The following is a 17,222-nucleotide window of genomic DNA, read 5'->3' on the forward strand; positions in this document are numbered from 1 at the left end:
TTTCGAAGCCCATGCGGCTTAATCGGGATGGCCCTGATCTATCCCACTTTTGCTTCGCAAATGACCTCATTCTCTTTGCCGAAGCTAGCATCGACCAAGCTGAGATTATCAACAAGATCCTTGAGAAATTTTGCAGAAGTTCCGAGCAGAAAGTAAATAATGATAAGACCTGGATTTTCTTTTCCAATAATGTGAGTAGCAATGTCAGAGAGGAGATTAGTGAAGCACTCCATTTCACAAGAACGAATGATCTTGGAAAATATCTTAGAGTCTCCCTTCTTCACATAAGAACCAACTGCAACACCTACAATGAGATTATTGGCAAACTCAATTCTAGGCTGAATGGATGGAAAACTTTCACTCTATCTTTTGCAGAAAGTACAACTCTGATGAAATCTATCATTTCCTCTATTCCTACTTATACTATACAAACTTCTATTCTTCCCGCATCTACTTGTAACCTTATTGACCATAAATGCAGGAGCTTCCTTTGGGGAGATCAATCGCGAAAAGTTCATCTTCTTAACTGGAAGACTATTAGTCAACTTAAAACTAATGGTGGGCTTGGTATCCGGCATGCCTAGGAGTATAAACATGCTTTCATGATGAAAATTGGCTGGGACCTTATAGAAAAAAGAGATGCTTTTTGGGTCAAAGTCCTCTGATCAAAATATAATTATGGAAGCGAGCTTCTCTCAAGAGTGGAAAGGATGAATAAGCAATCAAATCTCTGGAAATGAGTGTGTGCTTCTTGGTCTGATGTTCAAAGGAATTCTATTTGAAACATTGGTAATGAAAACAATATAAACTTTTGGAACCACCAATGGGTGCCAAGTCTCGTTCCTCTCAACAATTATGTTGCACAGGTAAGTCAGCCCTATAATTCAATGATTCACTAATGGACTTTCTTTTGGTTTCAGGTGAGTGGGATGTTGATAAACTACGAAGATGGCTTTTGGATCCAGTGGTGAACAGAATCCTAACCATTTCTCCACCATTCCCGTGGAAAGGTGAAGACCAGATTGCTTGGGCAGCTTCATCGGGTGGCACTTTCAATCTGAAATCAACCTATTCTTCTCTCCAAAATAACATAGGAACTGCAGATTGTCTTTTCAAGCTTTCTTGGAAGTGGAATGATCCCGAAAGAATTCGATCTTTTATCTGAATAGTTGCTCATGAAGCTATTCTGACGAATGCAAAACGGAAAAGAAGACAAACTGTTGATGCAAGATGTTCTCGATGTAACTTTGTTACTAAAGATGATTTGCATGTTCTCTGCAATTGTTTCTTTGTAACCACCTTTTGGAATATCTTACAAGCCAACCAGTAGGTTCAAGACTTTTTTAACCTAAATATCTGGGATTGGCTTTTGCAAAATCTATCTCACCAAATTGATTGGAACATTATGTTTGGAGTGACTATATCCTCCTTATGGTACCAACGTAACAAATTGGTCTTTGAAGGAGCTGGAACCTCTCCCCTGGCAATTGTTGAGTCAATCAAAATGCGGGTCATGGAGATTATCAAACTGATGGACTTGAGGATTATTCCAAAGAATACGCACCAATCTTCTCATGATAGTCTAATTAGTTAGTTACCCCCTCCGAACCATTGGATAAAAGTAAACGTTGATGGCTCCTTTTTTGCGCAAAAAGAAGTGCAGCTTGTGGTGGCATTTTCCGAGACAACTTGGGAAGATTCATCAATGGCTTTTCTTGTAATCTAAGCAGCTGCTCCATCATGCATGCAGAGCTCTGGGCAATAATTAGAGGCTTGCAAATTGCACCAGCAAAGAAATATAACCATCTTATTATGGAATATGACTCATCCATAGCTATTAAATTCATTTCTGAAGGATGCCCTCCTCTTCACCCTTGTAGCCCCCTTGTAGAAGATATCAAAGTTCTTGCTAATCGCATTCCGCAGATCCTTTGGCGTCACACTTTGAGGGAAGCTAATTCGGTCGCTGATCAACATGCAAAGAATGGACATGACTTACCCTTGAGTCTTCATTTATTCGATATTTCTCCCCCCAATATATTTCTTACCTTGTCTTTTGATAGCTATGGTTCCTTTAGAATTAGGAATGTTTCTTCAATTTATTTTTTTCTTATGTTGATCTAATAGTTAGTTTATTTATTCATTTAAGAAAAATAAGGCTGAAAGTTCAAATTTTATTTTGTATATATAACAATCTATTGAACAACAATAAATTTTTAATTGAAACTCCGATTCGTGACGAATTAGTTTCTATCTTAAAGATGGATATTGCTTTCCAATTTCAAATCGCTGTACCTAGGCTACGCCACTAATGGCGGCCGACTTTCTATATGCTTTTCACCCTTAATGTATATATTTTTGTTCTCCATCAATGCTTTTAAACGGAGCTTAACACATTGTTTGGATCAATGAAAATTAAAAGGAAAGAAAATGCAATAAAGGAAAATGGATTGAAAACTTTATTTTTCGTTGATTGGATGAGAATGGAAATTGGAAGGAAAGGGAAAACAGTGGTGTGGGACCCACGTCCAACTTTTCCTTTCCAAACTTGCGAAGGAAACTAATGACAATTCTAAAATGAAAGTAAAATGACCAATTTATCCATGGTGTTAACATGGAAAGCAAAATTCTTAATGTAAGCTAGCTATCTTTGAAACTTGGAGAGACTTCTCTTCTCCACCGCAGCTTCATCGTTGTGCTCGACAGCGTTACCGCGGCTTCACCGTCATCATCCACAAGCCACGGCAGTTTCGTCATCGTCGAGACAGCTCCTTCTCCTCTTCATCCTTGCAAATTCAAGCCAAAGGTGAGTCCTTTTTCGTTCGATTTCGTACTTTTTCCAAAAACAAAATAGGAAAATAATCACTGTACATAGTATGTGCTCTTCTTTTGTTTTTCAATTGAGATCCTCTTGCTTTGGTTTCTTGTTTTTGTTCCTCAAATCCACCGTTTTGTGCTTGCTTCCTTGCTAGGGTTTGGCCTGTGAAATTTGAATACTCCATAGAGTTCGACAGTAGAGGGTGCCTGCTGCCTAGTGTTGGCTTGTGTGTGTTGGTGATCCCCGTTTGGGTATTGTTGCTCTATTCAAAAGCTGAATAAATATATATGGCATTATGAACCATTTTCTTTATTGATTTCTACATGTTTGATTTCTTAATTTTCTTTTTTATTTCTTTTCCTCTTTTTAATTGATTTGATTTCTTCATTATATGCTTCATTTGCAACCAAGTGCAGTGATTAACTGAATCAATATCATGGCTATAGTTTATTCAAAAGTCCAAAGCTTTCTAAATGGTAAAAAATTATAAATCATAAAACTTTTCAATGACCCAAAAGCATAAAACATGATTAAAATCGAATACACACAATTCCAAATCCCCATCACGAATGCGCAGAAAAACAATAATAAAAAAAGAAAAAAGGACACTTCTTTTAACCAAATAGTGGGAAAAAAAGGAATTACTTGAGAGTGAGAGTGATTGAATCGGAAGTGAAAAACTTTGTTTACAGAATGCTTAGATTTTGTTTGGATTTTGTTTTGTTTTTGTTTTGTTTTGTTTTTTTTTTTTTTGTGAATCAGATTACTTTCAGTTTCAATTTCAAGTTTAAAGCCTCAAACTTTGTGTTCGAACTTCAAAGAGAAGGTACTAACTGTGACTACCTATATGGAAGTACGATATCACCTTTGATCTTTAGAAATTGTTTGTAAATTGCTATTTATTATTTGATTTGTTAGTTTCGTTTTAAGTTAAATTTTTTAAAATTGAAACGAGGCAATTGAAATACTTAATAAATTATAAGGTAAATAATTAAAAATTAAGAATTTAATACTAAAAATATTTATTTGTTATTTGTCTTTCATCTAGAAGTATGTTCATTTTTTCATCTGGTTAGATTTTATCTTCAGGTGCTATGATTGTTTTATTTCAAATTTTTGTATTAAAATAAGATATGACAAAAAAATAACATTATTATAGGTAGAAAATATTTGGGCATTCTTTCTCTTTACTATCTTTGATAGAATTTAAAAAAAATTAATGGACATAGAACATAGCACATACATGCTGGAACCTTATATCTTTTTGAATGTCATCATGAGTATTTTAGTTCATCCATCTTTTTATAATGAAATTCAAATTATACAAAAGTCCTTCAAATTAAATGGCTTTTCTTACTTGTCTGTGGCTAAAATCTGTTATTAATTTTTCATGGTTTAGTTGTTACTAATGTCTAAATAGCTAAGCAAAATATTGTGCTCGTTTCATTGGTGCACTTACAAAGCATTTGTTCAACGTATCTTGAACCATTTTTTTTATAAACTATAGTAAATCCTGCTTTGGTTAACTTAATTTTTTACCGTCTAAATTATTAAGTGTTGTTGGTAGCTAAGTCCACTTAATTTTGGTGAAAATTAATGCATTAATTAATATACCATGTGACTTACAGTATATGTTTATTATTTATGACCGTGAGCTTTGGAATTGAGTTTGACATTTAGGAGTCAGAGATAAGTGTCTCATAATAAGGTATGTTTATATTGCGTAAGGTGAAACCATATTTTTATATGTGGCATTTAGTTTTGTTTTTTTTTTTCTTCAACAAATGAATTGTTAGAATGTAACAACATATGTTACTTTCTGTTTACTTTTACTATCGATATGTCCATTCTAAACATTATATTTTCATAGATGGATAACGAAAATATTGAATATGCGAATTTAGAAGATAGAACGAACGTCATACATGACTTAGAAATTCAAGTACATCAAGTCACTTTTACTGACGTATATCAACCTGAACCAATACAAATCTTAACTTGTGTCAGGGAAGAGTTAGAAAAGAGACAATATATTTGTGTCACATCTCTTTCATGTGTTACGGTGCATGCATTGTATAGTTTGGAATTATTATCACAATATAGGCCTAGGCAAATTAATGACGAAAACTTGGAAAGAGAAAACAGGCTTACTCAGTTAATGATACAGTTAATGAAGTCTAACAAATGCCGAGATGTCATACGTATGAGCCCTGAAGCATTTCAACTATTGTGTCAAAAGTTAAGAAAAACTGGTAGAGTAAAGAATTCAACTCGATCTACGGTTGAAGAGCAAGTAGCTAAATTCCTACCTATTATAGGGCACAATGTGAAAACTAGAACCATGTCTTTTTTCTTTCACCGCTTAGGGGAGATAATTTGTCGTCACTTTCACAACGTCCTACATGCTATTTTATCGTTAGAGGAGACTTCTTCAAGTAACTGTCTGGTGAGGATGTTCCTTATGCAATACTTCATAATAGTCGATTCTATCCATTTTTCAAGGTACTAAATCTTTTAATTTACTTGGTGAATTTTATGTAACTGTCAACGAAATAATCATAAAATGGTTATGTTAATATGTCAATATACTTTCTAAAAAAGGGATGCATTGGAGCCATAGATGGTACTCATAGTCGTGTGAAGGTACCAAGGGTGAAAGCCCCTCGTTTTTGCGGAAGAAAAAATCACCCCACACAAAATGTGTTAGTTGCCTGCGGGTTTGATATGAAATTCACTTATGTGTTGTCTGCTTGGGAAGGAACTACCTCTAAGTCGAGAATTTTAAAAGATGCTCTTAGTAGGGAATATCCACTTCGAATTTCTGAAGGTCTGTGATAGTGTAATTTATAAAATTGTTTACATAAATTCAAATTCATAGACACAATATGTTATACTTTAATTTGTGTATGCAACTGTTGTAGGAAAATTTTATCTAAACAATGCTGGATTTATGCTAAAGTCTAGGATACTTACACCATATAGAGGTGTTCGGTATCACCTAAAAGAGTATTCAGTACGTTAGTCCTAAAATCCGAAAGAACTATTCAACCACCGCCATCCTTCATTACGAAATGTCATCGAAAGATGTTTCAGAGTTCTAAAGAAAAGATTCCCAATTATAGCTGGCGACACTGAACCTTATTATTCATTTGAAAGTATGAGAGATATTTTTTTGGCATGTTATATACTGCATAACTTTTTTATTGGTTTCGATGTTGATCAATCTATAATTGATGCGGTTGACCGAGAATTGCTACAAGAACGCAACATAGATAGATCACAATCAAATCAACGTGATGAGGAATATAGACATGCAGCATTGCTACGAGATAATATTGCAGCTGAAATGTAGAATGTGTATCAAACTTTATGAGTGATTATATGTTTCATATATATGAATATGTATATATATGTATTTTACAGTCAGAATTGTTTAATTAGATTTTTTTAAGGGACATTTTTACAGGTTAAATAATGCCAAATAAAGGAAATAAAATAACAGAAGCAAATCAACCTTCTAAAGACAACTTAAGATGGTCTGATGAGATGGATGAAGTTCTGCTGAATGCATTAGCAGAAGAAGCATTGAAAGGTAATCGACACGATGGCTCGTGGACAACTGAAGCATATGCCAAGGCTGTGAAGACTTTGAGCATAGCAATAGGCCCGAACATAACAAAGAACCACATCAAGAATAGAATGAAGACATTGAAAGATCATTTTGTTCAGGCATATGACTTATTTCATCACTTAAGTGGATTTGCGCGGAATCTTGTTACTAGAAAGTTTGAAGCTGAAGAAGAAGTGTTGCAAGACTTTATTAAGGTATCTTATACTTTTTTTATTACTTATACGAATGATCAAGTTAGTCACAAAATTTCTTTAACATTTCTTTATGCAGGAGAAACTATATGCAGAAAAATGGAAAAAAATGCAAATTAAGCATTATGATACTTTGAAGGAGTTGTTCGGAGCTGATAAAGTGATGCGTGAGCATCTTTTCTATCTTTTCCTAGTGAATTTACATTTGAATTGTTAAGTTTAATCAAGATTTAGTTATCTTTTTGCCACCATGAATACTACTTTGAGTTATGTGCAATTCTGTTTATTTCAGGTAGCAGTCGGATGGATTATATGGAGTTTCTGTAGAAAAAGAGAAGAAAGTGAATGATGTTGTCAACTCTGACCTCCCTGCACTCCAACAAGAATAACTCAAGTTACAGAAGTCCAATTGATGTTATTCTAGTGGCATTAAAAATCTAACTTCAAGAGCTTTCCAACGATGTATAATAGTATACACTTCTTCTCCAGCAATTCGGTCATACTGGCGCCTAACTTCAAGTTTCTCAAGTTAGGCACCAGAAAAAGAATGTAAGTTGAGTTGTAGGCTGTATTGGTGGCGCCTAACTTGGGATTATCCAAGTTAGGCGCCAAGACAAGAGGAAACCTTCAAGAGTTCACTGCTAAGGTGGCGCCTAACTTAGGTTTCACCTAGTTAAGCGCCAAATACAACCATCAGCCTCCAATTCCATTCGGCCAGGCTCAAGTCCAACTTCAGCATCCCAAGTTAGGCGCCAGCTTTATGAAAGGCAATGGTCCCCATGCTCCTCAAGGCCTGCACGAGATCTTTGTTGATTTTGATTAAACTTTTATTGTATTTATAAATAGGAAAATATATTATTTAGTTTTAGAAAATATATTTTACATTAATTAGGATTAGATATAAAAGGAAAAAAGATTCAGCCCTTCGGGCTCTTCTCTTCAGTCTAACCTCATTCCGCACTTTACAGTTTTTCAGAATCCTTGTTTTCTCTCTAAACCATGAGCAACTAAACCCCCACTGTTAAGGTTAGGAGCTCTGTTTATTCTATGGGTTAATACTATTACTTTTCTATTTTAATTCATGTATTGATTTTAAATTCAAGAGTTGTTTTCGTTCTTCATCTTATGAATTTGGGTGGAATGGAAGTATGACCCTTATTCTAATTGAGTTCTTGTAAACCTTGGAAAAGCTCTTTGCATGAATAACAGATTGAAAACAAATTCTCCTAAACTTCTAATTATCTAGACTTAACGAGATACGTGACATATAATCCTCTTATATATGGATAATTAGGGTTTCTGTGGCAAATAAACTAGTTTGAACTTAACCCTCTAATTGGAATCAAGTGACCAAGGAATTGGCGGTTGATAAAGGTTAGAGGAGACTAAAAAGGTCTAAGAAATTAGGGTTTAGTCACATATAGTTTGCCATGAATTGAATCTTGCATGATTAAAATAGTTGGTAAGAAAAGTAAATCCGGAAAATAAATATCTCTGAAACCTTAACTGTTTTTTCCATATATTTCACAATCCGTTTACTGCTTGCTTTCTGATTTTTTGAATTTACTGTTTAATGCAATTGAGACCCAAATATTCTTTTCTGCTTGTCTAACTAAGTAAATCATTCAATCATTGTTGCTTAGTCCATCAATCCTCATGGGATCGACCCTCATTCACTTGAGGTACTACTTGGTACTATCCGGTGCACTTGGCGGTTAATTTGTGGGTTATAAATTCCACACCATAGAGCTACTGGTAAAGCGGCTGCTACTTCACGTGAAAGAATTCAACAACTTGATAGAGATTTTATTAATTTGAATGACTCGTTTGAAAACATTGGATTTTCTAACATAGATATTAATATGAGACATGATACCACAACGTTTTCTGCTAATTTAGATTTACCAAGTGTTCTTCACAGTCAGCCAAATTAATTAGGTGGGACTTTAACGTCAAGAAGAATAAAGCATAAATCTCCTATGAATGATTTTCTAGAAGCACAATATGAATGATTTTCTACGTCAAGTGCTTCTCATAATTAAGCAGTTTGGGTAAGCTTTAATCTATATCACAATAATCAGACCAAAACAAATGGCCAATTTTGTTTTAAAAAAAGTGAATATTTTTTTTTCTATGTATGGATTTGAAAGTATAGAATGATTCTTTAGACTATCAACCAATATATAAAACACATGGGTTTATATAACTTTTGAGAGAGAATAATTCAACCAACTTTATTGATGTAGAAATGCAAAATTTAATCATGTAAATTTTTACATGACACTACATACAAATCAATTAAAGTAATAACTATTTGGTATTGATTACACAAATATTAAAAAAAAGCATTGTTAGGAGGTCAGTAATTTTTGTGATTTGTAGTTATTAAATAGTTATTAATAAAGTTTTTAATGGTGTGAGATTTCATCAAATAGTATAGAATTATTATTTTTTTACTAGTTACATGCTGACCAGAATTTAATAAAGTTGTTGGCCCCCTAGACTTTTCCTTAATGTAGTTAGGGGTGGCAATGAGTAGGGTAGGGTAGGTTTGAACCCAACCCTAACCCTACCCGCGGGTTGAGTTTTTTTACCAACACTCAACCCTATCCTACCCGTGAGTTGATAAATACCCAATCCTAACCCTACCCGCACTCAATCCGCGAGTATCCGACTCTACATGCGGGTTGACAAAAAAGAAACATTATAATGACATAAGTATTTCATAAATAACACAAGTATCTTATACACAACATAACCATCAAATAACACAAGTTATCCCATTAGCATTCAAATAACACAAGTATTCAAACAATACAAATTGAAAAATACGTTTTATAAAAATAAATGAGCAAACTTTACAAATTTATAATTTTAATTCAATGGCTAAAAAATTTTTGCACATACTTAAGGTCCTTGGTTCAACTCCCATATATAACATTTTTAAACATATATAACACATATTATGGGGAATACGGGTAGGGTTGAGACTCAACCCACACCCTACCCGCTTCGCAGGCCAACTTGCTCCGCACCCAACCCCAAGGGCGGAGCTAAATAAAATATTAAAGAAGAGCAAAAATATTTATACAATAAACTAAGACTAAAATAAAATTTTAAGGAGAGGCTAAACTGAAATTTACATATAATTTATATGTAAAAAATTAAAATTAATGGGAGTCATCGCCCCTCTTTTCTATCACCTAGCTCCGCCTCTGCCCAATCTTACTCGCAACAGATCGAATTGACAATCTTACCCGATCGAATTAAATCGGGTTGAATACTCACAGATAGATGTTGGCAGGACTAAACATAGTCTTCTATCATTTATCCTTATAACGAAGGTTCAAAAGGTCGAAGGAATTGAAGATGCCTCTTCAAAGCCGGAAGAAACGAGAGTCTTTTGATTTTACCCCCTTGACGCAATTCGTATATGACATGCTACGAGTCTACGGAATCCGTTTCGACATGTATGATTGTACGTATATTATATAATATAGGAGTCTCCGAGCCAATGTCACGTATGCATGAAACTGATAAATAAATTTTGACTTTGAAATCAAGGACTATATAAGTATACTTGAATTTGATTGCCTGCATGCTTGTGGTAACACATGTACGAATTACTAGTGAAAATGTAATGCACGAATTGAAACGCAATAATTTCGTGGCACTTGAGCATTTGACCAATGGCTTTTGACTTTTTTTTTTATATATTTTTTTTTCCAAATTTGATCATGCATGGTTCCTTCTAGATGATATCTTTAATTTTACGTAGGGACCTTCAATTTGACCACTTAAGTTATCAATAATGCTAGAAAACTAAGATGGTGGTTTCAGTAAAAAATTAATTAAATGTCTATGAATGAATTTAAAATTTTTATGTAGATGCTATTTATATTAGATATTAAAATTTTTTTTGTAAATTAGATGATTTTAAATCTATTTTTTGATTTATCATATTTTAGATATTTAAAGAGAAAAAAAAGATGAAGAAACAGAAGCTAATTAAATCAGTTTTTGTAATTTACGTTGCAATAATATTAAACATATCTTCTCCTAATTTAAATGTGATAAAATATTTAATAATTAATATTTTAAATCATAAATAAATAAAATTAATTACTATATTTATAATTAATTAAGTTGTTCTATTTTTACCTGATTTAGAATTGATTCATACACTTTTTCTTAAGTTATTAGCCACCACTGCCACCGCTTAATAATTAGTCGTGTGATATCATGATATATATTTGGAATAATTGAAGGATTCCTAGGTGTTTCACACGTAGCAATGAAAGTAATAATAAAATAATTTATAACGATTATTTTGTATTGTACCTTTTGTGTGTATTATAAATTTTGTATACACAAAGGGTCAATAATTTTTAGTAATTTTAATAAATATTTAATTAACATAAATATTAAATTATTTTTAATAAAAAATTATTAATTTATTTGTATATAAATTTTGATAAATATAAATTATATATTTTATATGTATAAATTTTTATAAATATAAATATAAATTATTATTAGTTAAATGTCAGCTCAAAACAATAATGTTTTCTGAAAATGTAGCATCGTTGTTTTGTATAATAATGTCATAAAATTATTTTTTTTAAAAATTTAAATTGATAAGAGAAAATAAATAAATAATTATATTATATCTCTTGTTTGTTTTATATTAAAATTTTTTAATTTCTTTTAGAGTCAATAAAAATAGAATTCTAAAACTTTAAATTATAAAAATTCTAATATCATATTATATGAAACTACTTCTTCTACAAATTTAAGCTGATATAGAAAAAACATATATTATATCTATAACAAATAATATAAATTTGATATAAATACCTAATTTATTAAAAATACTTTTTTCCTTCAAGAGTACGAATGCGTGATATATATTCTTCATTTTAAAATTAATTTTTTTTATCAACTCTTTTATCAATATAAGAAATTGTGATTTGAATTGAGCTTTTAGCACATTCGACACTGGTGAGAGAAGTACGAATGGTGAGAGAAGTACGAATGGCAGCCGCGCAACTCGACAACCATATAGAAGCACAGGGTGGAGCGAAGGTTAAGAATTTCGCGCACCGTGGATGATGGAGTATGGGTTAGTTTCAGGAACTGTGGAGGAGAGGCGAAAGCTTGACGCCGAAGAGAGGAGGATGGATCGACAGCAGTAATGCACAGTGGAGCAGCAACGGCAATATTTCGTGCGCTACCAATCTCACTTCTCGGATTTCTGCAAAATTGGGAGAAATTAATTAATGGTTATAAAATAAAAAGGGGCGGGAATAAAAAAATTGAATTATGATAAAAGTCCAATTTAGCGGCATTTCTTAATGCAGTGGCCGCTGATGTTGTAGCACACAAAGGACTAATTCTTCTGTATACTTATTTTGTCGCCATGCTCCATGTCTTTTGTAGTGTATAGAGTGAGAATGAACATAATCATGTGTCTTTTTTTTACTAATACAATGTCAAATTATAAATTTTTAAATTTTACTTTATCTTATTTTAAATTGTCATCTATTAATACTTCTCAACGACTCTATATATATATATATATATATATATATATATATATATATATATATATATATATATATATATATATATATATTAATGAGAATTAGAAAAAAATAAAATATAATTCTTTCTATCTTTTTAATAACATTTGGAATATAATTATGTCAAATTCTAACTCATTATGATTATTATTATTGTAAACTGATAAATAAACTAAAAATTTATTTTTTTTTATTCAACAATTAAGATAAGTTGTGATTAAAGTAACCAACTAACATATGAATATAGTTGAGTGAATACACTTGTCTCAATCTCAGTTTTATACGGTGATATATACACTAATACTAAGTAGACACTATTAACAGAGTTGTTCCATAGGTGTGAGAGTAATACAATTTAGACTCTGCCAGGATAGATTATTTTTGGTATTGCTATTCTTCCTTCTCAATGCTCGAGAACTTTTGTTTCAGCCACTTTATCATATGAAAGCTTAGCACCCGCTTTATTAACATGCAAAACAAAATCATATTAGACCATAGTTGTAAGAATCAAACCAGTGATTAAATCAGTCAGATTACTAGTTTATTGGTTTATTAGTTCAACCAATAAATCATCAGTTGAACCGATAAAGCCGGTTTTATATAAATAAAAAATAAAAAATAATAAAAAACTTAAAAATTTTAAAATATATATCTTCACTAACATTTCAAGAATAACCAAATCTTAAATTCTAAAGATAACTAATACAAAGATAGATATAAAATTAGTTAATACTACTACAATAATATCTTATTTTGACATAATAAAAATAACATTATCTATAATCAAGGGAAGGAAGAACAAGTGTGGCATTCATTACTTTTGCCACTACAGCCGTATCACATCTGCATTTTAATCAAACTTCATAGGATTAGCATATTAACGTAAATATCAATATTCATTTTGGAAAAAGAAAAAAGGACTCACTTTTCTAAAAAAATCTATATGCATATTTTAATCAATAATCAAAATAGAATCAATCAATAATCAATATTTTCACAAGGTACAAAATAACAACTACATAAAATAAATCAATTTTAAACAGCATCAATCAACCCTAAACAATAACAATCATGAAAAAACAACCACAATCATAAAAAGAAAAACAAAATCGAAATCATGAGTCAACAAATTAAAACAGTCAAAGAACATTGCAGTTAGTAATAACCTCATAATAAACAAAGAAACAAATTAAGTTTTCAAACCTTAAAATTATTTATTCTCCAGTCTCAAATAGTTTTGATTATGATGATTCCTTTCTAACATAACAATTTTGATCATTCCTTAAGCCCGAATTGAATATTGAAGGGGGAAACTAACCTGGAAAATAGGAAAAGTCAAGGATTCATAGCAAATGCAGCAATTGAGGACATCAGGGTCAATGATAGTCACAGAAATAGACTTATCCTTATTGTCGCTTACAGATCCAACAAGGTTTTCATCATGCTCTGTACTTTTAGCCTCATCACCATCTCCTTCATGCTCCTCTTCGTTTCTGCTTGCTTGGCCATCTTCTTGTTGGAGTCGATTCTGGATCCGGTTGCAGTGAAGGCACGGGAGATGGCAGACGTAGTGACAGCGCAGAGAATACGCAACGCGAATGGAGGCAGCAGACGTGCATGGAGCTACAGACAACGCAGACAAGCCGGCGACGAGACGGCGACCGTGCGGTGAGAGGGAGAAGGTTGAGGCGCCGCGTTCTCTCCTTTGCCCGTTTCAGACTTTCAATGAGAGAGAGTGAGAGTGTGGGTTGGGGAGGGGGATGAGTCAGCAATCGTGGCAACAACCATGCGGTGGAAGTGGCAGTGGTCGGTGGTTTCTTTCTGAATGTGAGAGAGTTCTTCATTGTCTCTGGAGTCTGGACTCTCTAGTGGAGGCTGAGTGAGATTGAGAGAGAGTAAGGTAGGGGGAACTTTGGGACTCTGGGTTAGATTAAGGTTTTTCACTTTTTTTTTTTAATTTTTAACCAGCAAAACCGCCGGTTATTAAAAACTGCCGGTTCATTGGTTTTTGACAAAATCGGCTAGGGTTGAACACGACAGACGCGGCGATGGTAGAGGCTAGGGCTTCTATTTTTTTCTTTGGGGACTGGGGAGAAGGAAGGAGATCGAAGGAAGAAAGGAGGCTCTAGGACTGGGGGGCACTGGCATGCTTTCTAAATGTTCTCTAAGCGATATGGCGTCGTTTCATTTGAACCGGCCGGGTTCCAATTCGGTCTGACCAGCCAGTTTAACGGTTTGCATCCAATTTTTGAATCAACGGTTTTACTTAAAGAATCGAACCATAAAACTTATCGGTTCACGGTTGGACCGATCCGACTGGCCGGTCCAGTCCGATTTTCAGAACCATGCTAGTGACTGATGCGAAGAGGAGAGGGGCTGGTGACAGACGACGCTTTGACGATCACGAGGAAGAAGCTGGTGACTTACGAATGATGAGAGGGGCTAGAACACGACCAGAGCTGGCACTGTGCATGACGGGGAGGAAGGTGCGTGGTTGGAGAGAAGGAATGAGGATTTTCGCACCAAGGGTTATCTTCACCCTTTTCTCCTAAGGGAAGAACGACGAGTGAGGGATTTCAAAAAAAAAATTGAAAAATTGTACTTTATGGTCACCCCCCAAAACCGTGACCATAGGTACTCTATGGTCACCTTTTTTCGAAACACCGTGACCATAGACCTCGTTAGGTCACCCCTTAAAATCGTGACTATAGATACCTTTAGGTCATTCTCCAAAACCATGACCATAGACCCTTTTAGGTCACCCCTCAAAACCGTGACCATAAATCATTTTAGGTCACCCCCAAAACTATGACCATAGACCCCTTTAGGTCAAGCCCCAAAACCGTGATCATAAACCCTTTTAAGTCACCCTTTTTTTAAAAATTGTGACCATAGACCCCTTTCGGTCACCCTAAAAAACTGTGACCATAGACCCCTTTAGTCACTCTTTTGTAAAATCGTGACCATAGACTCTTTTAGGTCACTCCTCAAAACCGTGACCATAGATGTCTTTTGGTCACGGTGAAAAATTGTGACCATAGACCATTTTAAGTCACCCCCAAAACCGTGACCATAGACCCCTTTAGGTCACTCTCCAAAACCGTGATCATAGATCCTTTTAGGTCATCCTTTTTTGAAAAACCGTAACCATAGACCATTCAAGATCACCTCCCTCCCCCCCCCCAAAAGTGACCATAGACCCTTTTAGATCACCCTAAAAAAATGACCATAGACCTCGTGACCATAGACCTCTTTAGGTCACCATTTTTTAAAAAAACTGTGACCATAAACCCTTTTTAGTCACCCTAAAAAACCGTGACCATAGACCCCTTTAGGTCACCCCTGTAAATCGTGACCATAGACCCTTTTATGGTCACGATTTTTTACTGTGACCAAAAAAATCCTGACCATAGACCTAAAATGTTGTAGTGTAATAACTCTTCTATTATGTAACAGTTTTGATAAACTCACATATTCAACAGCATTATCACTTTGTAACATCTTTAATTTTGTATGTAACTGCAACTCAACCATTTGTTGGAGGTGATTAAATACTAATTTTAATTGAGCTCTTGATTACATATAGCTATGTGAATTTTAAGAATGCATCAATGAAGTTTACAAAGTACCAATTTCTATTATTGTCATAAATGGATGCTGGTCCCCAAATGTCTGAATATACAAACTCTAAAGAATGTTTGTATATAATTTGTGAAGTAGAAAAAGGTAAATGGTGGAATTTTCCAACACAGCAAGCTGAACAGTTAATTTTGGTTACAAGAAATAAAATTTGACAAGTTTTTAGAACTTTTGATACAATACTATGCTTTGGATGGCCTAATCTAGCATGCCAAATCAGCAAATCATCCTTATTCTCTACTGAAGTGATGTAAGCTTCTGGTGTTTATATGCTTTGAAGAGTTGCAAATTTATAAAGACTTTTGTCAATAATGCCTTAAACAACAATCTCTTTTGTTTCTTTAGATCTTATACAGCACCTATCATCATGGAATTCAAAGAAGACATAATTGTCACAGCAGAACTGATATACACTCGTCAAGTTCTTTGTAATTTCAGGCACACATAGTAATTTTTTAAGGAACAATAATCTAAAGCCCAAATCAAATTTAATGCACAAATAACCAACAAAGAAAATTTGCAAATCTGTTCCATTACCAACTATGACTTGCTCATCTCCATAGTACTCCTCTTTTTCTAACAAATTTTGCTAATTGTGAGTCATATGATGTGTAACTTCTGAATCAAGATACCAAATCGGATCCTAAAATGTTGCTTGTGTTGCTGAAATATTACAGAAATTAGCTTTAGGCTGAGAGACCTGTTGAGAGATCTGTTGAGAGACCTGGTTGCTTTCACTGTTGTATCCTTCTCCTCCATAATCATCTTCATATGAGTCTTCACTGTACCTATACCAAACAAGTTCTTGTTGTATGTCCTATTTTATTGCACACCTGGCACTGTGGTTTCTCATATATATAGTCTCTCATGTTGTTCATCCTGCCTCCTCTACCATACTGTCCCCTTCCGTTTGCAAATTGTCCATCACTTGTTTGATCTTGCACCATCTGATATTGTATTGACCTGCCTCCATTGAAGAACCCTTTGTCTTCTCTAAACATTCTTCCTCCTTTTCCTCGAAATCCACCTCTGAAGCCTCCTCTAGCAAATTGATCTATGTTTGCTTACACAGACACTTCTAGTTTCTTGAATCTTGCAAGCATGCTCTCATGTGCAAGCAGCAGTGCTTCTAACTCAGGAACTGTTATACTTTGAGATCTTGCTAACACAAAAGTATAAACTGAGAAATACTCTTCAATTAGGCCATGCAAAATTACATTTACATGATCACTCTCATTTATTGACTCTCCTACATAAGCTAGTGCATCAATTGTGCCTTTGATTGAAAGTACATACTCAGTCACAGAAGTTCCAATCTAAAGAGTACTGAGTTTGTGTTTCAGTTGCATTACCTTTGCTTT

The 17,222-nt window shown here is 33.8% G+C and overlaps 1 protein-coding gene across 1 annotated transcript; it reads left to right on the plus strand.

The window, feature by feature from the left end:
- Positions 1-6,292: 6,292 nt before the first annotated feature.
- Positions 6,293-7,167, plus strand: LOC110264863 (uncharacterized). Its single transcript, XM_021107339.2, has 3 exons — positions 6,293-6,643; positions 6,720-6,807; positions 6,933-7,167. The coding sequence occupies exons 1-3, from the start codon at positions 6,293-6,295 to the stop codon at positions 6,965-6,967; spliced, it is 474 nt and encodes a 157-aa protein (XP_020962998.1). The 3' UTR covers positions 6,968-7,167.
- Positions 7,168-17,222: the final 10,055 nt, after the last annotated feature.

Source organism: Arachis ipaensis, chromosome B7, assembly GCF_059453495.1.
Source record: "Arachis ipaensis isolate K30076 ecotype BB chromosome B7, ASM5945349v1, whole genome shotgun sequence".
NCBI classification, from domain to species: domain Eukaryota; kingdom Viridiplantae; phylum Streptophyta; class Magnoliopsida; order Fabales; family Fabaceae; genus Arachis; species Arachis ipaensis.